The 25,597-nt window shown below is 40.5% G+C and overlaps 1 protein-coding gene across 2 annotated transcripts in view; it reads right to left on the reverse strand.

Moving 5' to 3' along the window:
- Positions 1-25,597, reverse strand: part of map3k4 (mitogen-activated protein kinase kinase kinase 4) — a 297,498-nt gene that overhangs the window by 72,251 nt on the left and 199,650 nt on the right. The window contains exon 15 of one of the 2 annotated variants that reach the window (XM_004914648.4): positions 2,460-2,526. In XM_004914648.4, coding sequence (XP_004914705.1) covers positions 2,460-2,526 — 67 coding nt within the window. Of the gene's footprint in view, positions 1-2,447; positions 2,527-25,597 lie in introns of both variants that reach the window. The other variant, XM_002936262.5, reaches the window with a different exon arrangement.

A 25,597-nucleotide genomic window follows, 5' to 3' on the forward strand; every position in this document is an offset into this window, starting at 1 on the left:
CTAAGGGCTCTGGCACACGAGGAGATTTGTCGCCGGCGATTTTAAAAGAGCGATTTGGTGACAAGACGAGTGACAAGACACCAATGCTAAATCAATGGAAATCGCCAGCGTCAAAACATACAAGGCTACTTCAAATCGCCTGCTGTTTCAAATCGCACACAGACCCTTTTCTGAGCGACTTGAGTAAACATGAGGGGGGTTAACTGTTGAGTGTACCATGGGTAGCAGATCGCCTGGAGCTCAACTCGCATGAAATCTCTTCGTAGGTATTGTCATGGCGACTTGTCGCCAAAGCGCCAGGGGGAAAAAACGCAGGCGACAAATCTCCTCCTGTGCCAGAGCCCTAAATGGACAATTAAATCTGACTTGCTTTTTGGTTTAGATGAACATGTTAAAATATGAGCTCTGAATTGGGGATGATCAACTCGAGAGGATTGGTTTGTAGGATGTTTTGTATATCTTTTTAAGATTCCTGAATAGTGTCATAAAAAATATGCTTGAACATTGATATATATTGTTGAGGAAGAGCTACAAAACATATTTCTTTTCTACAGGATTTTTGTAAAATGGACTTTTTACAAGGACACTATATAAGCTTATATGAGCATGGGTGACACCTTTTGGTGAGATCGAATATTGCACTTTTAATAATTGTATTTTTAGCATTGCACTTTTAATATTTATAATATATGGCAACTATGTGATTACACTTTGCAAAATGTCTTATCGAATGAAACACTGGTTTTTATGATAATTTATACATAACAACTATGCACTGCTGATGGCCAGACATTGGCCCGTTTGAATTTGCACGTACACAAGAGCATTGGCTAACTGTATAATGGTCTGATGATGGACATTGGGCACTTTTGCACTTTGTTGAGTTTTAAGAGTGTATTTAAAGTTGGTGTGAACACTATTGTTTTATCCTTGAGAAAGGTCCTATTGAGGACCGAAACGCTGGATTCTTTTAAAACAATATGTCTTATATGTCTAATGACAATTTTAAGGGTGTGCCGGCCACTGAATATTTATTGCTGAATACTTAAACTTTAGCTTTGCACCATGCAAAGTTATAAGGTTTGGAATGCAGACACTATAAGGACTGATTATATTATATATATATATATATTATATAATTTATTTACACAAATGCTCAGCTGCTCCAATTTTTTGATGGATAGTCCTGGATTGCCGGACTGTGTCTGTAGCAATACATAAACTGTATTTATGATTTAATTTAACAATGTTCAGTTACATAGGGTTGAAAAAAGACCAGAGTCCATCAAGTTCAACCCTTCCAAGTAAACCCAGCACACACAACCTATCCTTACCAATCTATACACATACATAACTATATATACAAACATTAATACTAACTGTAGATAGTAGTATCACAATAGCCTTGGATATTATGCTTGTTCAAGAACTCATCCAGGCCCCTCTTAAAGGCATTAACAGAATCTGCCATTACAACATCATTAGGTAGGGCATTCCACATCCTCACTGCCCTCACCGTGAAAAAGCACCTATGCTGCTTCTCTATCACGTGTCTTTTCACGTGCCGTTCAACGCTGTAGAGTACTTCTGCCTGTGCCTTAGGTTCTAAGACAGGGATGCAGAGAAAGAGTGTACTTCTCCAGTCTGACCTGCACTCAACCCTGAAGCCTCATTGGTCACCCAAATTTCAACCCTAACCCACCTTACCCAAGGGTAAATCAGTGGATCCTGAGGGTTACGTGTCAACCCGCACATCACTAGTTACTTGGATGAAGTTGGCCAGCTTAAATATAAGGCAACATATAGAAAAACAGTGCACATTTTGTTTAAAGGGGAGTGTACCTTTTTTCATAAAATGTCTAAATGTCCTAAATATATTGAAGTGGGTGAGTGCAGAATATTTCTTCTCTTTTCCCTGTCAGAACCATAATGCTGACTTAATTAAAGCAATTTTGCTTTTTTTCAGTCTGTAAATTGCACCATAAATTTTGTATATTCTTTTTGGTAATTTCCAGGGTGGTAATATTACTAAGGAATATATGTGCACTCTCCAAAACTACTTTATAAAAATAAAAAACAGCTTTTTAAAATAAACATATTGATCTGACAGATATAAGTTATAGATCAATATAAAGTATTTTATTGGCCCTTTCACCACTTAAATTTACATGTTTTCCCAAGAAAACATAACTAATTATAGAATACTTACAAAGACACCAATACTTTTTACTTGGTCATTAAGGAAAAAAATGTTATCTATTGGTTTGTCTTCTCTTGTCCGCCTCCTGGACAGACTACCCATTCTGCTTTCTTCAAGAGCATATAAACTCTGGAAACAAATTCAATTAAACATGCTCAAAGGGCTCTACTAAGCATTGTAACACATCCTTTTTGGAGGAGGAAGGGTGTGTTTTGTTTTTATAGAAAAATACAGATTGATTCCTTACCAATGTACAAACCTGTAACAGGACTGTGGGGTTTCCCAATAACATGGCCAATGCATTCATTCATCAGAGCTTGTAGACTCTAGAAAAATAAACATAAATTACAATAATCCAGCAGAGACACCATAGAAAAAGTAAAAATGCAAAAGAGGAATCAAGTACATATACTTTATAAATTTCTTTTTGATATTTGTTCTCATACACAAATTGATCAGTCATACACAATTAAAAAATGCTAAATTTGAGGCTGGTTTGGAATCTGTTGAATACAACATTTGTCCGTATAGTACAGGGCTTATTTTATATATATATATATATATATATATATATATATATATATATATATATATATATATACACACAATAAATATACACAAACATATAAACTACTATAATTATTCTAAAACAATAATACTATACTACAAACACAATAATTTAGTTATAATAAATACATATCTATCTTTTGTCACACTGACAAATCTCAGGAGTAAATTACTGTAGCTAATTTGGGATGAATTTATAAATAACAGAAAAAAATAAACAGTGGTTATAGTGAAATGGTGGTTCACGTAATAGTGGACCTGAAACGCATAGGGAGCTGCAATACAGGTTTTCCCAAGGAGCAGGAACCAGCTGACCCACCTTCCTTCACTGTTTGCCGAGGATACGAAAGAACACTTAAATTCCTTCAGCCAAAAAGACCAGGAGGACTGCAAAAGTTCAAAAAATACTGGTGCTCAGTGGAAGAAAAGGGCTCACATATTGGCTACAATAGGAGGACTCAAGATGAACACTGATAAGTAAGCTAATTAATGTCCATATGCTATGTAACCTGATTGAACAGACTGTTACCTGCACATTGGGAAAAGGCTACTTGTCTGATATGTTTTTATAGAATTACGCTGGAGAACAGTGTTTTATTGAATAAAATACTTTTTAAATGTTTTTATAAAACATATTATAGGCGCTCGCCACTTGTTTTCTTTTTATACTTTTTAAATATCAAAAATACCTTACACTTCACTTTCATATGGATCTTTCCACGTGACACCTAAGATACTGTTAAAAATATTATATACTCTTGTACACAATCTCATTGCCACCAAAAATGGTGGAGAGAGAACAGGATATAATTTAGCCAACTTTACATGAACCATATACCTAACAAAACTTTAAACAATGTTTCATATTGTGTGCAGATTTTGTTCATGCACCAGAAGTTGTTACTGACTGAAAATGTATGCAATAAAGTGGACACATTTCATTCTAAGGGTGAAGATACATGAAGCACTAGTAGCAGCTACTAAACAGACAATGCTGATCATTTACTGATAATAGTCTCTACGTGTCTCAGTATTGTCTATGGTAGGGAATTCTCTGGCATTTAGTAGCCGTAAAAAGTAGCTGCTACTAAGTAGATATGTTTGTCTTCACACTTAAAATGTGTCACTTTATTGCATACATTTTCAGTAAGTAACAACTTCGGTGCATAAACAAAATCAAAAACACTTGCCCTACTTGGGCTCTAATTAAAGCACAGGATATATTCCTGGAATTGATGGCTGGAAAATAGGATACAATTGCTTTTTGAAAACCAGCAGCATTCCACAATGCTACTCTCTCCACCAGCTCTCAGTTTACACTGGGTTCCACTTCTCACTGGGTTGCTAGCAGATCTGTACCTGCTAATTATTCCCCAGATCAGATTACCCATGGGAATTAACCCCCACAGGGCCGCTATACATAAGGGAGTACGAAATCAACCTGGTAGGAATATACCTCTATTCAAACAGTTACCTAGTTAAGCATTTATAGCAGGTTAATGTAGGATGTCTATCCTGACACTGATACTGTGGGTTTTCCCAAATCCAAATGTCAATCCTGTATATATTTTATTTGTAAGATGGAATGAAAAAAAAAAAAGATTGATATATTCCATATTCCAAACAGAAACTCAATTTTAAAACTGGGGAATTTATTAGCCAGAATGCCTGGGAGGGTCTGGGGTTTTCCAGATTAGGGTTTTTCTGTAATTTGGGTCACCATATCTGAAGTATTTAAAAAAAGAACATTAAATACCCCCAAACCTTGACAGTTCCTCATAGTTTAATTGTTCCATTTTAGTTGCATCAACCAATATTGGGTTTGTTTCCCCTGGAGCAGTAATATCCAACCAGTGGCTCATAAGCTATCTGTTGCTCACCACCCCTTTTGATGTTGCACCCAGTGTCCTCAAAGTAGGTGCCCATTTTTACATTTCTGGCTTGGAGACATGTTTTGGAATCATAGAGGCACAGCTCTCCTCTAAACAGAGCCTCCTGCAGGCCAGCAACTCAAATGGGGCTACCAAATAGCCAATCACGGCCTTTATTTTGCATCCTCAAGGTACTTTTTCATGTTTCTGTGGCTCACCAACAATTTTTACATCTGAGTGTGAGTAAAAAAGGAGAAAAGGCATTTGTGAGGGGACATGATTACTACTTATAAGTACATTACAGGACAATTTAAGACAGATAGGATTGGATCTTTTTAAACATAAGAAAGATAAAATAACCATAGGCCATGCCATTACAATTTGATGCAACAAAAATGGTTCTTCATGGTGAGGCTTTGGAATACCCTGCCAATTGACGTTGTGATAGCAGAATGGCTTTAACACAAGAACGACTTGGATATCCAAAGATATGATGATCTCAAAATCTCAAGTTAGTTTTTATTTCTTAAGTGTAAGTTAGGCCCATCTGCCTCTCCAAAATCATTAATTTATTACATTTCAAATTTTATCTAGGCGGTCTGGTTTTTGTATGGTTCTAATCTGTAACAATATTCTGCTTATGTAAGCTTTGTGGCTTTCCCATATGGTACCTTGAAATTCCAGATTCACATTTTATCACAAAATCGAGCCAATACTTGTTCTATTTTTTCTGGATTCACACATTACTTAACAGAGTATAATTTAATCTCCATTAAAACACTCCCTGACCAGCTATAATGTTTTCAAATTTTCTATATAACAGACAAGTGGTTTGAACAGGAGCAGGTATTTTTGTTTCATTAATGTGGGGTTTGAATGGTGATACATTAATATGTTATCATAATATCTTATCAGTCCTGGAGATAGTGATGACTATTAAAATAAACAGTATGTTCCTTGGCCAATCGATGGATCTCTCTCAAGGAATTTAACAGAAGACCTCCCAAAAAGATTTTTGTTAATGGGTAGCCTGTGTTCTGCAGTATGACTGCATCTCAGGACACCTTGTCCTCTTTATAGCCCATTATCCAGAACATTGTTAAAGCCCTTTATTTTAAGCATGGTTAACCACCACTGGGGGGCTTTGTTTTCATTCAGAGAACAGGCAGATAATCAATGTGTCTACCACTATAGTTAGGGTTATATTCGCCAAGCAGAAATATTGTCACTTATGTAAGCAAATTGCAACCCACTTATTCTTTGCATTAGCCAGGTAAATAGCTGGAAGTGTAGGGTAAGTAGGATAGGGTAGGATGGGAGCCTTCAAAAATTGTCTTGTATGATATCCACCCTAAACTGTTTATACAACTTGAAAGCCAGTGATCTCTTAGAGAGGGGATTAAAGCCTTTTCCACTATGGGTCAGACATTGCAAAAATGTATCAAATCATAATTACACTTTATATAGATGCCATTTAGTCCTACATGCTCGTCTGTAGAAAGCCTAAGTGAACCACTGAATAATATTATAATATTGACAAAAATAAAACAATAATGTCCTCACTTGTCTTAGGCATGTCTTGAGTGTAGCTATAGGAAGGGGGGGGTGCGGACCACAGGGTCTGCTTCCTCCACAGCTTCAAAGAGCTGCCCTCCACACCTGTCTCCTGTTTTTTTTTTTTGCGGAGAACCTGCCGCAGTCTAGGAGGACCATTGGTGTTGGTGCCTGATAACAACCAACCACAATATTAGAGGGTGCCTGAAGATGATCGTTCAGTTTCTAGGCATCTGTTCCAGCAGGGAATATGTCTCTATACTAAACTTACCAACCAAGATTGGGGAGAGAAACCTTTATTTATGACAAGGAGTTTGTTTCCATATTTGAGAAGAACAGGTGATGACTTTGATTCCCTTAGTCTAGGGATACAGACTGCTGGTCTGCAATACCCAGGCCAAATTTGTTGAGGAACTCAGCACCCTCTTGTGTTGACGTCATTGAATGCAGTTGATTTCAAAATGAAAACATAAATTCAAATGGCAATGGTAGACATAGTAGGTAAGAAAATTTTTGGTAACGATGTCCACTATACATTACGTTAGGATATAATTGTGAGGCCTGCATCACTGCATCTTTAGAAGGGGAGTAAGTGCAATGCCAGCTTTAGGTGGATCCCCAGTTACACAGTTAACTTGAATTGGAAAAAAAGGCAATAGTTCATTAAGTTCATCCTTTCTTAATGCCCCCAGAATATATATATATATATATATATATATATATATATATATATAAATGTACATACATTGAAAGCCAGCACTCACAGGATTTTTAGTGATCAAATAAAAGAAAGAAATAGTTGACAAGAAGTATGCTTACATGGTGGTTTATTAATCCAACGTTTCAGTTCCTCACAGGAACTTTCGTCAGGGAGATAAGCACAGTATGTGTACAAACACTTTTAAAGGTACAGAGTGGCGCAAAAACGCATTGCTAGGCAACCCCAGCACCAAACAATCAACTGTAACTTAGTAGAGAACAAAGGAAATAAAGAAAAAGAAAAAAAAGGATAAACACACAAGGAGCAAGGGGAGAAAGATAATATAGTGCAGACCACTGTATGAAGTACACTATACAGACCCAGTAAGCCCGCAGTCCCCCATTAAGCCCAACCTGTATGAGGCACACTTGTGGATCGCCCAGAGTGGGGGAGAGAGTGTGGCAGAAAACCTCCTAGCCCTGGTACCTTATTATACATATAATACCCCTGTGCCAAACCTGTCCCACTTCCTGGTCACAGTTCCTACGAGAAATATGAATGCGCCTTACCACGGACGCACCAGCAGTAGTCGCGTCCTAGCGTGCCGCATTAAAGCAGAAGAGGGGCTTATCAGGTTCACGTCCCCAAGGGGGGTGCTGCAGGCCAACTCAACATTAGTCCACAGTTCCCCTGGGTAATATGGGAACAACAGGTCTGGCCATTCATTGGGTTTCAAGTATAAGGCACACCCTGGGGTCACTGCCACACAAAGGTACCTTGCACTGGGCATATAAAGGAAAAAAGAGCTGCCATAGAACGGCTATAGATTCAGGGTACGCCTGCTAACCTATTACCCACCACTCAGTATATGGCACCTTAAGGCTGGACATGGGACTGGTGTTTGGCATATTAAGTACAGTGACCCCAGTGCGGGTCAGTGTTTGCGCACATGTAGCTACGGGTAGCTGGCAGGGATACAGTGAAAGTATAAAAGAGTGAAAGGAAAAGAACATGAGGCCAAAGTATCAGCAAAAAGTATAGGAGGCAAATATACAGCATATACAATGTAACCAAAACCGCAAATAATGCAGAACATGACAGGTAGCAGAGAGGTTAACACTGTTAGCTGGAAGTGAATTTACTGAGGTCAATAAGGTTACATAAAGCAGCCCAATGGCAATAGTTTATTAAGGCCCCGAGGGGCCACACAGTCCAATGTGTGGATCCATCTTGACTCTCTGCGCAGCAGGGCTAGGTCTCTATTACTCCTCCCTTGTTAGGGGTGGCTTGCTGGTCGATCGCCATGCACTTGAAGGTGGGAAGTGGGTGTCGTTGCTGGGCAAAGTGCCTAGCAACGAGTTGGATGGATTTTCCTTCCTTAAGGGCTTTACTTATTGCCGATCCTTTCCTTTAACATGTTCACTGTTTTGCTCATATAGTACAGTCCGCAAGGTCACATAATAATATACACCACATAGTTGGAAGTACAGGTGAGGAAATGCCTAATCTTGATTCTTTTTCCCGTATGGGGGTGAGGGAAGTCTGGGCCAGACAGAAGGCATCGGCATGTTACACAATCTGGGCTTTTGTAGCACCCCAGCTTCTTTTGTGCTGAGAGCCAGTCAGAAGGATTTGGTTTATGATTCTTAAAGTCTGTTTTGACCAGAAGATCTCTCAAGCTCCCCCTCCTATATCCCATTAGAGGTTTACTGGACATGTTTAATGATAAGGATTCATCTTGATTAACCATTGGTCAGTGCTTGTGAATGCTCTTGGATAATTGTGAGGATGCTGCCGAAAAAGTGGTGGTGAAGATCAAAGGTGGTTCCTTCCTGTCACTCTTGGTCTTTTGTAGGAGCTCATCCTGTGTGTATTGGAGGGCTCATTGGTGTTGTGGCTCTAATAGGGTGTCAGAGTATCCCCGTTCAAGGAACCTAGCATATATATCTCTCAGTTGGTCAACTGCCAATTCCGGTCTGCTGCTGTTCTTAATAGTCCATAAAAACTGGGAGTAGGGGATACCCCTAACAGTGGCAGGCGGGTGATTGCTGGAGGCATGCAGGATAGAGTTGCGGTCAGTGGCTTCCGAAATAGCCTGGTTCCCAGTTTACCCTGGTCTTTAAAAATGTTAAGGTCAAGAAAGTCTATATTGTCATGGTGATAGTTCAGGGTTAGTTTGACTGGGCTGTCCAGATCATTCAGATGTTGGTGAAATGAAATTAGAGTGTCAGTCACTTTTGTCCAGATCATGAACAGATCTATGTAGCGGAAATATGTCAGGATGGAGATGCCAAGAAGGGAAACAATATGTTCTGTTTCGAACTGCAACATAAATTGGTGGGGCGAGGGCACTACCCATAGCCGTACCTGATATCTGTAGATAAAAGGAATTCTCAAACCACAAGAAGTTCTGCATGAGTGTGAGTTCTAGTAGTTGTGTCAGACATTCGATTGGGATAGTGAGGTGTCGGTAAGCAGTGCCAGTCTAGCTGCCCTGATACCCAAGTCGTGTGGAATGATAGTGTATAGGCTTTTAACGTCCATAGTCACCAATATGAAGTCAGATGTAATTTCCCCTAGTTCCCTGAGTTTAAGAATCACATGTGTAGAGTCCTGAGTGTACCACGGCATGGACTTGACTAGTGCTTGTAGGTAATAGTCTATAAAGGTAGATACGGGTTGGTACAAAGAGCCCACAGCGGAAATTATGGGTCTTCCAGGAGGGGCCGATAAAGACTTAGTATTTTAGGTTGTGTGTAAATAACAGGTGTACGGGGATAATCATTGTACATGTATTGAAAAGTATCCATATCTATCCATCCTGCGTTAAGGGCAACTGACAGAATACCATCCAGTTCCTTTTTGAATTTGTTCGTAGGGTCACTGGGCAAAAGTCTGTATGTATGAACGTCAGCCAACTGTCCCAAAATCTCCTGTCTGTAGTAGGAGTAGTCAAGCAGTATAATGGCTTCCCCTTTGTCAGCTGGTCTGATCACCAGGTTCACATCGTCTTTAAGTGTTTTGATGGCCTGTCTTTCTGCTGGGGACAGGTTGGGGAATGATTTAACCATACCTGCAGTTGTTTTAGTTTCAAGGCTAAGGACTATGCCAAAGGTTTTAATAGCGGCCGGTGTATTGGGGGGCTCAAATGTGCTTTGCGTGCTTTGAACTGGGGGCGGGGGCCCTGTGGTGAGTTCCTAAAGTGTTCTTTAAGTCTAAGTTTCTTTTGTAATTTGTGTATATTTACCAACGTGTCAAAAGTATTAGGCTTATTGTTGGGGACAAAGGAAAGGCCCTTGGACAATAGGGATAGTTCCCCTGATGTTAAGGTATGTTGGCTCAGGTTAAAGACTATACTCTCCTGCCCTTTGGAGGTTTCCCCCTTAGGTTTATACCCCCCCCCCCCCCCCCCGTCTGGTGTGCCGTCTTTTTCTTTGTCTCTTTGTGAGCGCATAGTAACCCCTAAAAAAGGTTTATCCCTAGTGGTATCAGTCCCTGCCTCTGAGTCTGTAGATTGATCTGAGCTGTCAACCGTTAGAAGGGACTTGGGTAGCCTTTTCTTTCTCAGGGGAGGTCTGGGTCTAGTATCTTGTCTCAGCCCAAGGAGCCAACTGTATACCCTCTTGTTCTTGTGGTCTTGCAGTCAAAAGAACAATGATTAAGTATGCTGCACCATTTACTGCAAAAGTCCGGCTTGTTGCAACCAATTGTGGGGATGTTATTAATGCGGAATCCTCTAGGAATACGTTTTTGTTGGTGATAGTTGAAGAGGAAAACACCGTGTAACTGCAAATAGGTTTCCCTTTTCTTCAAATGAAGTATATCATGATAAATGTCAATTTTAGGTTTACTCACTGCAAGGTCCAATGGGGTTCTTGCATTTTTTCTATAATTGTACGTGATCCTACTGTTCATACTGAACAAAGCATGGTGTTTATACCACTGCTACAGCTAAGGCTACTACACAGACGTGTGCATCAGGACAGAAGGGTTCCTATCAACTGACGGCCGGAGGGAATGGAAGCTGGCAACTCGCAACTCACTTTTGAAGTGGACACAAATAAAGACTTCACTTTCTCCATAGAGGATGCAGATAGGATCCTCTTCACAGAAACCCTATTGGACCTTGCAGTTAGTAAACCTAAAATTGACATTTATCATGATATACTTCATTTGAAGAAAAGGGAAACGGATTTGCAGTTACACAGTGTTTCCCTCTCCAACTATCACCGACAAAAACTTATTCCTAGAGGATTCCGCATTAATAACATCCCCACAATTGGTCGCAACAACCCAGACCTTTGCAGTAAATGGTGCGGCATACTTAATCATTGTTCTTTTGACCTTTTACTATTGGTGATTGAACAAGTGAGCGGCACACCAGACGTGGGGGGGGGGGGGAACCTCCAAAAGGCAAGAGAGTATAGTCTTTAACCTGAGCCAACATACCTTAACATCAGGGGAACTATCCCTATTGTCCAAGGGACTTTCCTTTGTCCCCAACAATAAGCCTAATACTTTTGACACGTTGGTAGACATACACAAATTCCAAAGGAAACATAGACTTAAAAAACACTTTAGGAACTCACCACAGGGCCCCTGCCCCCAGTTCAAAGCACGCAAAGCACATTTGACCCCCCCTAATTAAAACCTTTGGCATAGTCCTTAGCCTTGAAACTAAAACAACCGCAGGTATGGTTAAATCATGCCCCAACGTGTCCCCAGCAGAAAGACAGGCCACCAAAACACTTAAAGACTATGTGAACCTGGTGATCTGACCAGCTGACAAAGGAGGAGCCATTGTACTGCTTGACTACTCCTACTACAGACTTTCTGGGACAGTTGGCTGACTTTCATACATACAGACTTTTGCCCAGTGATCCTACGAACAAATTCAAAAAGGAACTGGATGGTATTCTGTCAGTTGCCCTTAAAGGAGAAGGAAAGTCAAAGTCACTTGGGGGTGCCAAAATGTTAGGCACCCCCAAGTGACTTCAATAGCCTACCTTTTACCCCGGGCTGGTGCCCCTGTTCAGAGAGAACAGCACCAGCCGGGGTAGCTGCCAGCGCTTCCTCCTTCCTGGTTCACTGCGCGCGCATGCGCAGTAGAGTGAAAAGCCGAACTTTAACAGAGAAGTCGGCTTTCCACTCTACTACGCATGCGCCTGTCCCAGACAATAAGCAGCAGCGCAAGTAGGAAGGAGGAAGTGCATCGCTACAGGTACCCTGGGCTGGTGCTGTTTTCTCCTAACAGGGGCACCAGCCCGAGAAACAAGGTAAGCGATTAAAGTCACTTGGGGGTGCCTAACATTTTGGCACCCCCAAGTGACTTTCCTTCTCCTTTAATGCAGGATGGATAGATAAGGATACTTTTCAATACATGTACAATGATTATCCCCATACACCTGTTATTTACACACTACCTAAAATACATAAGTCTTTATCAGACCCTCCTGGAAGACCCATCATTTCCGCTGTGGGCTCTTTGTACCAACCCTTGTCTACCTTTATCGACTATTACCTACAACCACTAGTCAAGTCCATGCCATGGTACGCTCAGGACTCTACACATGTAGTTCTTAAACTCAGGGAACTAGGGGAAATTCCATCTGACTGCATCTTGGTGACTATGGATGTTAAAAGCCTATACACTATCATTCCACACGACTTGGGTATCAGGGCAGCTAGACTGGCACTGCTTACCGACACCTCACTATGGGTCCCAATCGAATTTCTGACACAACTACTAGAACTCACACTCATGCGGAACTTCTTCCGGTTTGAGAACTCCTTTTATCTACAGATATCAGGTACAGCTATGGGTTGTGCCCTCGCCCCATCATATGCCAATTTATTATGTTGGGTTGAAAACCCCAACATACTGTTCTTCGACTTTGGCTTATCCTTCCGCTTCTTCTTCTTCTTAGCGCCCCCCCATTTCTAAACGCTACTCCTCCTACAGTTTTAGGGGTACAACACCCAAACTCCCCACACTTCTTCGCCCTATAGCGGAGCAGGTTGCTTGTGCTTTTCCAAGTGATCCGGCCCCCCCATTGACTTTGACAGGGAAGATTTTCAAAATGCTGCCACACTTACAGCTATGAGGCTACAGCCCCCAAACTTGAATAACATAATAATGGAGCCACCCCGAATGAAACAGCAACATTTGTTGGATGACCCAAAGTGGGAGGGGCCAACAACAGCCAATCAAATTTCACCCATTGACTTTAATAGGAAATTGAAACTGCTGCCAATCTTACAGCTTTGAGGCTACATTCCCCAAACTTGAATCACAGTCATGGGGTCAGCCTGAATGAAAATATGATAATTGTTGGATGCCCTGAAGTGGGCGGAGCTATGAACAGCCAATCAAATTTTACCTATTGACTTTCAATGGGGAAATTCAACCTGCTGCCATTCTCACAGAATTAACACCAGGGGTCCCCAAACTTTTTACAGTTGGTCACTAGGAGACTGCAGTTTTAGTTCTAAAAAGTTGGCGGAGCCACCAACAGCCAATAAAATTTTCACCTATTGATTTTTATTGGTTTGATGCCAGAGTTCCCAAACTTTGCACAGTCAGTCACTGGGTGACTACAAATTCAAGTTTCTTTTAAAAAAAGAGTGAGAGGGGCCAACAACAGCGAATTAAATTTCAACCATTGACTTTAATGGGGAAATTGAAACTGCTGCCAATCTTACAGCTCTGAGGCTACACTCCCCAAACTTGAATCAAATAGCAATGGGGTCAGCCTGAATGAAAATATGATGATTGTTGGATGCCCAAAAGTGGGCGGAGCTGTGAACAGCCAATCAGATTTTACCTATTGACTTGGCGGAAATCCAACCTGCTGCCATTCTCAAAGTAATAACGCCGGGGGGCCCCAAACTTTGCAGATTTAGGCACCAGGTAAATGCAGTCAAGGTTAGAAAAAGTGGGTGGAGCCATCGACAGCCAATCAGGGTTTACGTATTGACTTTTAATGGGTAAATTCAACCTGCTGTCATTCTCACAGTATTCTCACAGTAATAGGGTCCCCAAACTTTTCACAGTTGGTCACTAGGGGACTGCAGTTTTATTTTACTTTTTTTTTTTTTTAAAGTGGGAGGAGCCACCAACAGCCAATCAGATTTCACCTATTGAATTTTATTGGTTTGATGCCAGGGTTCCCAAACTTTGCACAGTCAGTCACTGGGTGACTATGTTACAAGTTTAGAAAAGTGGGTGGGGCCAACAGCAGCCAATCAGATTTCACCAAAATACTTCATATGTTTAAATTTAAACTGCTGCCATTCATTAAATATTAATACTAAGGTCCACAAACTTTGCAGAGCTAGTCACTAGGTAACTGCGGTTCAGAGTTAGAAAAAGTGGGTGGAGCCATCAACAGCCAATCAGATTTTAACTATTGATTTTCAATGGGGAAATTCAACCTGCTGCCATTCTCACAGTATTAACACCAGGGTCACTAGGGGACTGCATTTTTAGGTTTTAAAAAGTGTGTGGAGCCACCAACAGCCAATCAGACTTCACCTATTGATTTTTTTTTTGGTTTAATTTTAAAATTCTGCCTCTCTCACACTATTAATGTCAGGGTTCCCAAACGTTACACAATCAGTCACTGACTGACTACATATTCAGGGTTAGAACAACTGGGCGGAGCCAATCCATTTCCACCCATTAAATTTCATTGGTTTATATTTAAACTGATGCCATTATTTAAGTATTAATTCCAGGGTTGTTAAACTTTCCAGAGTTAATCACTGGGTATTTGTGATTCAAAGTTAGAAAAAAGTGGGCAGAGCCACAACAGTCAATCACATTTCACCTATTTACTTTTGATGGCGAAGTGTAAAATGCTGTCAGTCTCACAATTTTTATTGTTTCTTGCAAAGTTGGTCACTGGGGGACTGCACTTCAAAAATAGGAAAAGTGGGATGGGCCACTAACAGCCAATCAGATTTCATCCTTTGAATTTTATTGGTTTAAATTTAAAATGCCGCCATTCTCACACTATTAATGCCAGGGTGCCCACTGTTTGTCACTGGGTGACTTCAACTTAAGGTTAAAAAAAAAAATTGGGCACACCCACCAACCACAATTTACCTATTGACTTTTATTGGTTTCAATTTAAACTTCTGCCATTCTTTAACTATTAATCCTAGGGTCCCTAAACTTTGCAGCCACCAAACGCCAATCAGATGTCACTTTAACACAATTAAATTGCTGCCATTCAGACACTATTAAAACCAGGGTGCCCAAACTTTGCACAGTGGTTTTTACTATATAACTGTGGTCCAAGGTTAGTAAAAGTGGGCAGAGCCAACAACAGATCAGATTTCAACCCAACATGAAGTTTGTTCTCTAACTTCCCTTTCTAGTTTATGTTGCAGTTCAAAACAGAACATATTGTTTCCCTTCTTGGCATCTCCATCCTGACATATTTCCGCTACATAGATGATCTGTTCATGATCTGGACAAAAGGGACTGACACTCTAATTTCATTTCACCAACTTCTGAATGATCTGGACAGCCCAGTCAAACTAACCCTGAACTATCACCATGACAATATAGACTTTCTTGACCATAACATTTTAAAAGACCAGGGTAAACTGGGAACCAGGCTATTTTGGAAAGCCACTGACCACAACTCTATCCTGCATGCCTCCGGCAATCACCCGCCTGCCACTGTTAGGGGTATCCCCTACTCCCAGTTTTTATGGACTATTAAGAACAGCAGCAGACCGGAATTGGCAGTTGACCAACTGAGGGATATGTATGCCAGGTTCCTTGAACGCAACCAACACACACAGGATGAGCTCCTACAAAAGACCAGGAAGGAACCACCTTTGATCTTCACCACCACTTTTTTGGCAGCATCCTCACAATTATCCAAGAGCATTCACAAGCACTGACCAATGGTTAATCAAGATGAATCCTTATCATTACACATGTCCAGTAAACCTCTAATGGGCTACAGGAGGGGGAGCTTGAGAGATCTTCTGGTCAAAACAGACTTTAAGAATCATAAACCAAATCCTTCTGACTGGCTCTCAGCACAAAAGAATCTGGGGTGCTACAAATGCCCAGATTGTGTAACATGCCAATGCCTTCTGTCTGGCCCAGACTTCCCTCACCCCCATACGGGAAAAAGAATCAAGATTAGGCATTTCCTCACCTGTACTTCCAACTATGTGGTGTATATTATTATGTGCCCTTGCGGACTGTACTATATGAGCAAAACAGTGAACATGTTAAAGTAAAGGATCGGCAGCCACCGCTTGGCAATAAGTAAAGCCCTTAAAGAAGAAACATCCATCCAACTCGTTGCGAGGCACTTTGCCCACCCACTTCCCACCTTCAAGTGCATGGCGATCGACCAGCAAGCCACCCCTAACGAGAGGGGGGGGGTAATAGAGACCTAGCCTTGCTGCGCAGAGAGTCAAGATGGATCCACACATTGGACTGTGTGGCCCCTCGGGGCCTTAATAAACTATTGCCATTGGGCTGCTTTATGTAACCTTATTGACCTCAGTAACTTCCCTTCCAGCTAACAGTGTTAACCTCTCTGCTACCTTACATGTTCTGCATTATTTGTGGTTTTGGTTACATCGTATATGCTGTATATTTGCCTCCTATACTTTTTGCCGATACTTTGGCCTCATATTCTTTTCTTTTCACTGTATCCCTGCCAGCTACCCGTAGCTACACTGGGGTCACTGTACTTAGTATGCCAAACACCAGTCCCATGTCCAGCCTTAAGGTGCCATATACTGAGTGGTGTGTAATAGGTTAGCAGGCGTACCCTGAATCTATAACCGTTCTATGGCAGCTCTTTTTTCCTTTATATGCCCAGTGCAAGGTACCTTCGTGTGGCAGTGACCCCAGGGTGTGCCTTATACTTGAAACCCAATGAATGGCCAGTCCTGTTGTTCCCATATTACCCAGGGGAACTGTGGACTAATGTTGAGTTGGCCTGCAGCACCCCCCTTGAGGGCGAGAACCTGATAATCCTCTCTACTGCTTTAATGCGGCACGCTAGGATGCAACTACTGCTGGTGCGTCCGTGGTTGCTATGGCAACACGCCAGGTAAGGCGCGTTCGCATTTCTCGGAGGGACTGTGACCAGGAAGGGGGACAGGTTTGGCACAGGGGTATTATATGTATAATAAGGTACCAGGGCTAGGAGGTTTTCTGCCACACTCTCTCCCCCACTCTGGGCGATCCACAAGTGCGCCTCATACAGATTTAGCTTACTGGGTCTGTATAGTGTACTTCATACTGTGGTCTGCGCTATATTATCTTTCTCCCCTTGCTCCTTGTTTGTTTACCCTTTTTTTCCTTTTTCTTTATTTCCTTTGTTCTCTACTAAGTTACAGTTGATTGTTTGGTGCTGGGGTTGCCTAGCAACGCGTTTTGGCGCCACTCTGTACCTTTAAAAGTGTTTGTACACATACTGTGCTTATCTCCCTGATGAAAGTTCCTGTGAGGAACTGAAACATTGGATTAATAAACCACCATGTAAGGATACTTCTTGTCAACCATTTCTTAGATGATCCATCCTTCGTGCACAAAGAACTGTGAAAAAATATATTAAAATCAGAAATATGTATGTTTAATTGGTGATTTTCTGATTTTAATATATTAAAATACAGCCCGAAACATGTTGTGTGCTGTGGTTTGAATAAAGGCTGAAGCAGTTCATCTATGTAAAGGTGCTCTCCTCTTTTTTTGCGATATTCCAAAAAGCCAGGCGGTGGGCTATTGTGGATTGACGCATCGTGCCGTGTGAACAGTAAGGCTGAGCGTTTATATTTCCAATTTTCAAGAAATAGACAAACCACATCAGATGGTAGTACACATTGGAGTAAGGAAAAAAGATGCCAGCGATCAGAGACTAAATTTGCCAGAGGGGCTTGCCAGGATTTATTTGATCTGCCTATTCACTCTACAGAATATGTGAGTGCACTTTAAAGTAAAAGCGATTTTAATAAAAAGTTTTACACTATTGGTGCTGCATTTATCTTACAGTATAGTGTGCATAAATATCAAATAGACCTACTAAGAAATAATATCATTGTTTAGACCTACTTGAAATTACCAATATTTAGGACTGTGGGATTTTTATGTGAATAATCCATCTAGCAAAAATTGGTGGCAGAACTTCTGATACAAGCATGATGGCTGTGGTAGAAGACTAATTTGGTTTTTTAAGAAGTGACTCCTTTCACATAAAGTTGCAAGAAAAATCATGTCAACCCTTTAGAATTCTATGGATTTCTGCACAAATTGGTCATAAAATGTGATCTGATCTTCATCTAAGTCACAACAATAGACAATCACAGTCTGCTTAAACTAATACCACACATATTATTAAATGTTTCCATGTTTTTATTGAACACACCATGTAAACATTCACAGTGCAGGTGGAAAAAGTATGTGAACCCTTGGATTTAATAACTGGTTGAACCTCCTTTGGCAGCAATAACTTCAACCAAACATTTCCTGTAGTTGCAGATCAGACGTGCACAACAGTCAGGAGTAATTCTTGACCATTCCTCTTTACAGAACTGTTTCAGTTCAGCAATATTCTTGGGATGTCTGGTGTAAATCGCTTTCTTGAGGTCATGCCACAGCATCTCAATCGGGTTGAGGTCAGGATTCTGACTGGGCCACTCCAGAAGGCGTATTTTCTTCTGTTTAAGCCATTCTTTTGTTGATTTACTTCTATGCTTTGGGTCGTTGTCCTGTTACAACACCCATCTTCTGCTGAGCTTCAGCTGGTGGACAGATGGCCTTAATTTCTCCTGCAAATTGGGAATTCATTTTTCCTTCGATGATAGCAATCCGTCCAGGCACTGACACAGCAAAGCAGCCCCAAACCATGATGCCCCCACCACCATACTTCACAGTTGGGATGAGGTCTTGATGTTGGTGTGCTGTACCTCTTTTTCTCCCCACATAGTGTTGTGTGTTTCTTCCAAACAACTCAACTTTGGTTTCATCTGTCCACAGAATATTTTGCCAGCACTGCTGTGGAACATCCAGGTGCTCTTTTGCAAACTTTAAACGTGCAGCAATGTTTTTTTTGGACAGCAGTGGCTTCCTCTGCGGTATCCTCCCATGAAATCCATTCTTGTTTAGTGTTTTACGTATCAAAGATTCGCTAATAGGGATGTTGGCAGATGCCAGACACTTTTGTAAGTCTTTCGCTGACACTCTAGGATTCTTCTTCACCTCATTGAGCATTCTGTGCTGTGCTCTTGCAGTCATCTTTACAGGACGGCCACTCCTAGGGAGAGTAGCAACAGTGCTGAACTTTCTCCATTTATAGACAATTTGTCTTACTGTGGACTGATGAACAGCAAGGCTTTTGGAGATACTTTTATAACCCTTTCCAGCTTTATGCAAGTCAACAATTCTTAATCATAGGTCTTCTGAGAGCTCTTTTGTGCGAGGCATCATTCACATCAGGCAATGCTTCTGGTGTGTTTTTTATAGAGCAGGGCAGCTGTAACTAACACCTCCAATCTCATCTCATTGACTGGACTCCAGTTGGCTGACACCTCACTCCAATTAGCTCTTGGAGATGTCATTAGTCTAGGGGTTCACATACTTTTTCCACCTGCACTGTGAATGTTTACATGGTGTGTTCAATAAAAACATGGAAACATTTAATTATTTGTGTGGTATTAGTTTAAGCAGACTGTGATTGTCTATTGTTGTGACTTAGATGAAGATCAGACCACATTTTATGACCAATTTATGCAGAAATCCATATAATTCCAAAGGGTTCAATTACTTTTTCTTGCAACTGTATACTGGTGCTTTTCTGAGTGAAATTTTTGGCACAGAAAGGTGGTTTCCTTGTTTTATAATATCAAATCAGTATTCATTGTGACTGCTTGGAAAAAAAGGGGATACAAGATTTTTGGCCTTTCTTTTACCAAGCTCTCAAGAACACTCTCAAGAGTTGAGTAGTCATAAAATGAGCTGTGGCAGCAAGTTCTGTTTGAAGTAAGGATTTTAATCTGGTTAAAGGTATAGAGTCAGACATGAAGCAATTATTTTAAGATATGGATATAGAGTCAGACAAGTGCACTTAAGTTTGGCAGTTGAAAATCTTGGAAATATTTTGTTAAATTGAGATGAGGTCATTTCTCAAGGGCAGCATCGGAGCCTAGTGTTTGTGCCTTACTGGCTGAGTGTTTATTTAGAAAAAGTATTTATTGATTTGTTTCCTTCCTATATTTTGAAGACTTTTTCATCTTGGTGGTTAATCTAGACCAGGCAATCCATGTTTGTTAAGGTTTTTGTGACTGGAAAATACTCTCTATCTGATGTGCATAGCTTAGTTTCTCCTGCTGTTACTACATTATTTACTTAAGTTACACGACTGAATATTTTCATTTAAAAATTACAGTAATGGTGTATTCCCCTCATCCTTGACCAGTAATACAAATAATGTTGTATGCTTCCTGTCCTGAAGCCTGACCCACACTTTGAACACTCTATCATCTGCCATACTGGCTTTCCAAGTGGCCATCCATCGAAGTAAATGAGCTTCCTGTCTAATGGATGCTACTAAAAAAAACATCACCATGTCCCTTCTGCCTTTTCAATTCTGTCTTAATGACCACTAAAACGTCCTAAATTGGGCCTTTCACTATAACAGCCAAACTCAATCCCCAGCCATGGTATCTGAGATTCTTGCCATGTCTCTTTGCTCAAACTGTTTTTCTAGAATACATGCCTCTCACCACTGTATTGATTGATGTCAATCAAACTTTTGAGGTTTAAAATATTACAGGTTGATTCTGGCATGTTCAGAGGCAGACGTATGGCTCTGCTTCTATGGCACCTGCCAGAAGGTTAACAGTAGTACAGTGGCATACAATGGAATAGCAGTCAGCAACCAAGGTAGAGCAAAAGCAGGCAATACTGTAGGAAATGAACAGATTAAACACGTACTACTAGAGTGCTCACCAGGTTGGCAGAGGTAAGTGGGACCAATCTACTAGGTATTCTCCAGTATTCCTGGATAGGCCTTAAGCCAGGGGGTTCAAATTTCTTTACCATGTTACTATGTTATTGCATTATGTCTCTTTCATGGTCTGTGGCATTTTCAAGTCTTTGCACTCTAGCCAAGGTACCCAAAACTAGGAAATTTTCCATCTATTAAGATGTCTCCTTTGCATTTCAGGCCCATTAAGGGCCAGTAGTAGAAACCTTGAAGGTTGTGAAGATGTAGGAGACTAGAAAGAGGAAGGGAGAAATGATTAAAGGGGAGTACCCAAACAGCTTCCAAACTCTTCTCCACGCTCTAAAAGGGGTTATTTGTATAAATTGACAGCTTACAGTGAAGCATATGCCTTACCACCAGCAGATCACATATCGGCTACTGAATGCAATCTCCCCAAAATGCCTTCCCACTAGCAATAAAGTGAATTGCCAGTGGTATGACATACATGTTGCTTTGAAATCTCCCCATGGGCCATGTCCCTAAGCACTTTATGTAAAGGAGAGTCCAAGTTCCAACCAGTGGACAATGAAATCCCAAGCCACATAGAAGCAGGAAATCCATTTAGTCTAGAGTAGTATCCCAAGTGCCCTTCCAAGCTGATTACAGGTTAAAGGACAAGGAAAGTCGAAAAACAACATGAGCTCAATAACTTAGCCTTAACACAGTCCTAAACATATTTCCGTTCCGTTCTGTTGCTTAATCTGGCTCTGACATGGAAAAGTCTTGTCAGTAAATGCAGTACCTGCTCCAAGCCTGTGCAGCTTCCTGTCTCACTGAACACAGATTGTCCCGGACAAAAACATGCGCACTGCACAGCAGAGAGCTCCGTTTTTTTTTTCCCTTTCAAGATCTGCAGTCTCTGAAGAAATGCTTGACCCCGTTAGCCCCGCCCACTTCACTCTATTGCCCAATCGGAATGCTCCAGTGTTTTTTCTTGTCCTGCACAGTCCCTCTGCCTGCATTTGCTGTGCTGAAATCGAGTTGGATAAAGCAGAACACATCCCACATCCACCAGCCATCCCACACTCCCACTATCCCACATCCACCAGCCATCCCACATAAAATTAAAAACATAATTAAAATTATTTATTAAAAATATCATTTAATAAACAATGCCATTTCATAAAATAAGATAAACCAAAGTAAGAGAGGAGAAAGTAAAGATCTTGGCTGGGCGCTTCAAACCCTTCGGTCCCAAAACTCACGCTGTGCAAATATGGCTCCGTGACAGATAAGCGTGCCAGTCAGTACCGTTACGTCACTGGGGTCACGAAGCGGCGCATGCGCATTAGAAGCAGGCAAAGGAGGAAGTGATGTAATGCAGTTTCAAAATGTCGGCGCCAAAGAATGAAGACAGGAGAATCTTCTGCGGGATGGTGCGCCGATCCACAAGCAGCGACGGACTTGGTAATGCGGCGGTTCAATACGGGGGCTGATGCCCTAATCAAATATATCGATATCAATTTTTTACTTTCCTTCTCCTTTAAGTGTAGGCAGCATGGGTGTAATGACATACTGATGGTTTCTTTAAGCTATAAGTAAATTGGACCACATTGTTATATAAACTGCCTCCTGTAGTAGTAGTAAAAGAAAGATGAACTGCTCCTCAGTGCCTGGGAGGACTATTTTTTATTTATTTATTTCTATGGGCCCCACAAGAATCAAGCCATTTGGTGCCTCCTCCAGGGTAGCAAAAAATGTGATTTATCCCTTTAAAAAATGGGGAGTTTTGCAGAAAACATCACTAGATAAGGCCCTCCGAGTGCAGCTGCCATTTTAGCAAGTGAATAAAGCATGCTGCTTTTCAACAGCTGCAGAATAGTCTAGAAATAGTGAGATAGTGTTACCATTAAAGGTTTATTGCCCTTTGGCAGATGCAGCCCCTAAGGCCACATCCTGATTCCTGTAGTGGTAACAGTACAAAAATACTTTGTGTAAAGAAAAATCCTAGTAGTCTAGACATTGAACAACAAATCAATATCAGTATAGCCCCAGCAAGGTACAAGGCTTTTTTTCAATAATTTTAAAATCAAGGCTTATAGATTAAAAATATGATTGAAGGGCCCACTCACAAGAATTTATACTCTACTCTATCGTTGCACATTTAACCCTTTCACTGTCAGCCGTTTTGAACAAAGTGGAACTTCTACTGCCAGACAGTTTTTGAACATTTTGCACTGTTTCACTTTAGGGCCTTTTCCTCGGGGGATCTTTTAGTTTAACCAGAAAAACTATATATTGTTTTTTTCAGGACAGCCTAAGCTTTCAAAATATGGTGTAATTCCAATTCTGTAACAAGATATAGGCTTCTAAATGTCTAAAAAATGAATAAAAATAAAAATTTTCCATAATATAAACACATACACCAGAAACCAAAATTATTTTATGCATGAAAATACAACTGATTTGGAAAGTCCCATGTCTCCTGAACGTGCCAATACCAAATATATACAGTTTTATGGAGATTTCTCACTTGTATAGGTCAAAAACTCCCAGCAGTACAATACCAAATTTCCAAAGCACTGCTCCAGAAAGCTGCATACTTAAGATTTCAAGGTCAAAAATTCCACTAACAGAAGGTTTATCCCAGATAAGAACAGATTCTTAGGAATGCAGAATAGGTAGAATTGCCTGTCTAGTCCAAACTACCAAGTTGCAATGCTTTCCTAAAGTTATTGGTTTTTATCAAAATTTGTGAAATTTCTTAAAAATCGCTTCAAAGTTTCCAGTCTATATAGTATCTTATCTCCTACAGGTCATAAAGTAACCAGATAAAACACCCTAAATATGAACGGCAGGGGTCCACTGAACAGTTTGATGCCCAATATGTATAGGTTTACCTAAGTATGTGGTATGTAGGGGCCCCAATGTGAACATACCCCAATATGATCTATCATTTCTGTCATTCCAGCTTCTGCAAAATCAACACATTTACATCATTTTATGTAGGATAAAGCTACAAAAAGGACACTCACTTATTTTTTGGAAAGTACACATTCCCTGAATTCAAAATGGGTACCCGTGTCTTTCTACTCCAAAGTACCAAGCCGCAAAGCTTTCCTAAAGTTGGCATTTTTGATAACATTTCCAAAAATCCTCTCAAAGCTTCCAGTTTGCAGCATCTTATCTCCCACATATCATTAGGTACCAAGAGAAAACACCATAAATATGAACGCCAGGGGTCCACTGCACAGTATGATGCCCAATATGTATAAGTTTTAAGTATGTGGCATGTAGGGGCCCCAATGTGAAGATACCCCATATGACCTGCCATTTATGTCATTTCAGCTTCTGCAAAATAAACACACTTACAACATTTTATGTAGAATAAAGCTAGTAAAAAGTACACTCACCCCAGAAAGTCATATATTTTTGGAAATTCAAAATGGGTACCCATGTCTTTCAACTCCAAAGTACCAAGCCACAAAGGTTTCCTAAGGTTGCTGATTTTTATGACATTTCCAAAAATCACCTCAAAACTTCCAATATGCAGCATCTTATTTTCTATAGGTCATTACGTACCAAGATGAAACACCCTAAATATGAACCCCAGAGGTCTACTGAACAGTTTGATGCCCACTGTACATAGGTTTATCAAAGCACATGGCACTTAGAGACCCCAAAATATACCTTGTGCGCACTAATTTGATGGCTTACCTTTACCGAATTGATAAACACAATGGCAGTTTTATGTGAGATAGAAACTGCAGAAATGTAGGATGACCCCTGAAAACCATATATTTTTGGAAAGAACACGTTCTGACAAATCCAACATAGGTAAAGAGTCCTTTCTACACCAAAGTACCAATCTGCAAAGCTTTCCTAAAGTTAGTGGTTTCTATGACATTTCAGAAAATCGCCTAACAATGTTACAATTTGCCGCATATATCTCACACAATTACTTGCATACAAAGGAAAATCACTCCAAATAGGAACACCAGAGGTCTACTGAACAGTTTCATGCCCTATATGCATAGATTTACCAAACTATGTGGAGTACAGGGACACCCAAATAAAAATAGTGCATATGAATTTTCACAAATGACACTCCAGCTAGTGCAATTTTTGCACCTGGTATGTGTATTATGTGCCATAATACCCCCTAACAGTATGGAGACCCTAGAAAACCATACATTTTCCAAAAGTACACATTCTGACAAAACAAAAATGGGTAAATACATCTTTCTACTGCAAACTACCAAACTACAAAGCTATGCTGACATTTCTAAAAATCATCACAAAACTTGCATTTTGCCTCAATATGTACCCCACATTTCATAACGTACCAACATAAAACACACTAAATATGAACGCCAGGGGTCTACTGAACAGTTTGATTCCCAATGTGCATAGATTTACCAAACTATGTGGGGTACAGAGGAAGCCAAATTGAAATACAGCAGACAAAATGTCCATGTGCAAAGACAAGTAACAAAGAACAATATGAAATGAAATAAAATTGCTAAAATCCAAAAAAAAAAACTTTAAAATCAATGTTTTTTTTCCCCCTAGTAATATCTGCAGTCAGAATCACAATTTTGAGTATACTGGCTTGGGCAAATTAGTTTTACAAAGTCAAGCGAACAACAACTATGCATAACTGAAAATGCAATAAAATGGCTAAAAATGCAATAAAAAAATGCAACAAAATTACGTGTGTAAGTGTGTGTGCGTACACTAG

The sequence above is a fragment of the Xenopus tropicalis genome, chromosome 5 (assembly GCF_000004195.4).
Source record: "Xenopus tropicalis strain Nigerian chromosome 5, UCB_Xtro_10.0, whole genome shotgun sequence".
Taxonomy (NCBI): domain Eukaryota; kingdom Metazoa; phylum Chordata; class Amphibia; order Anura; family Pipidae; genus Xenopus; species Xenopus tropicalis.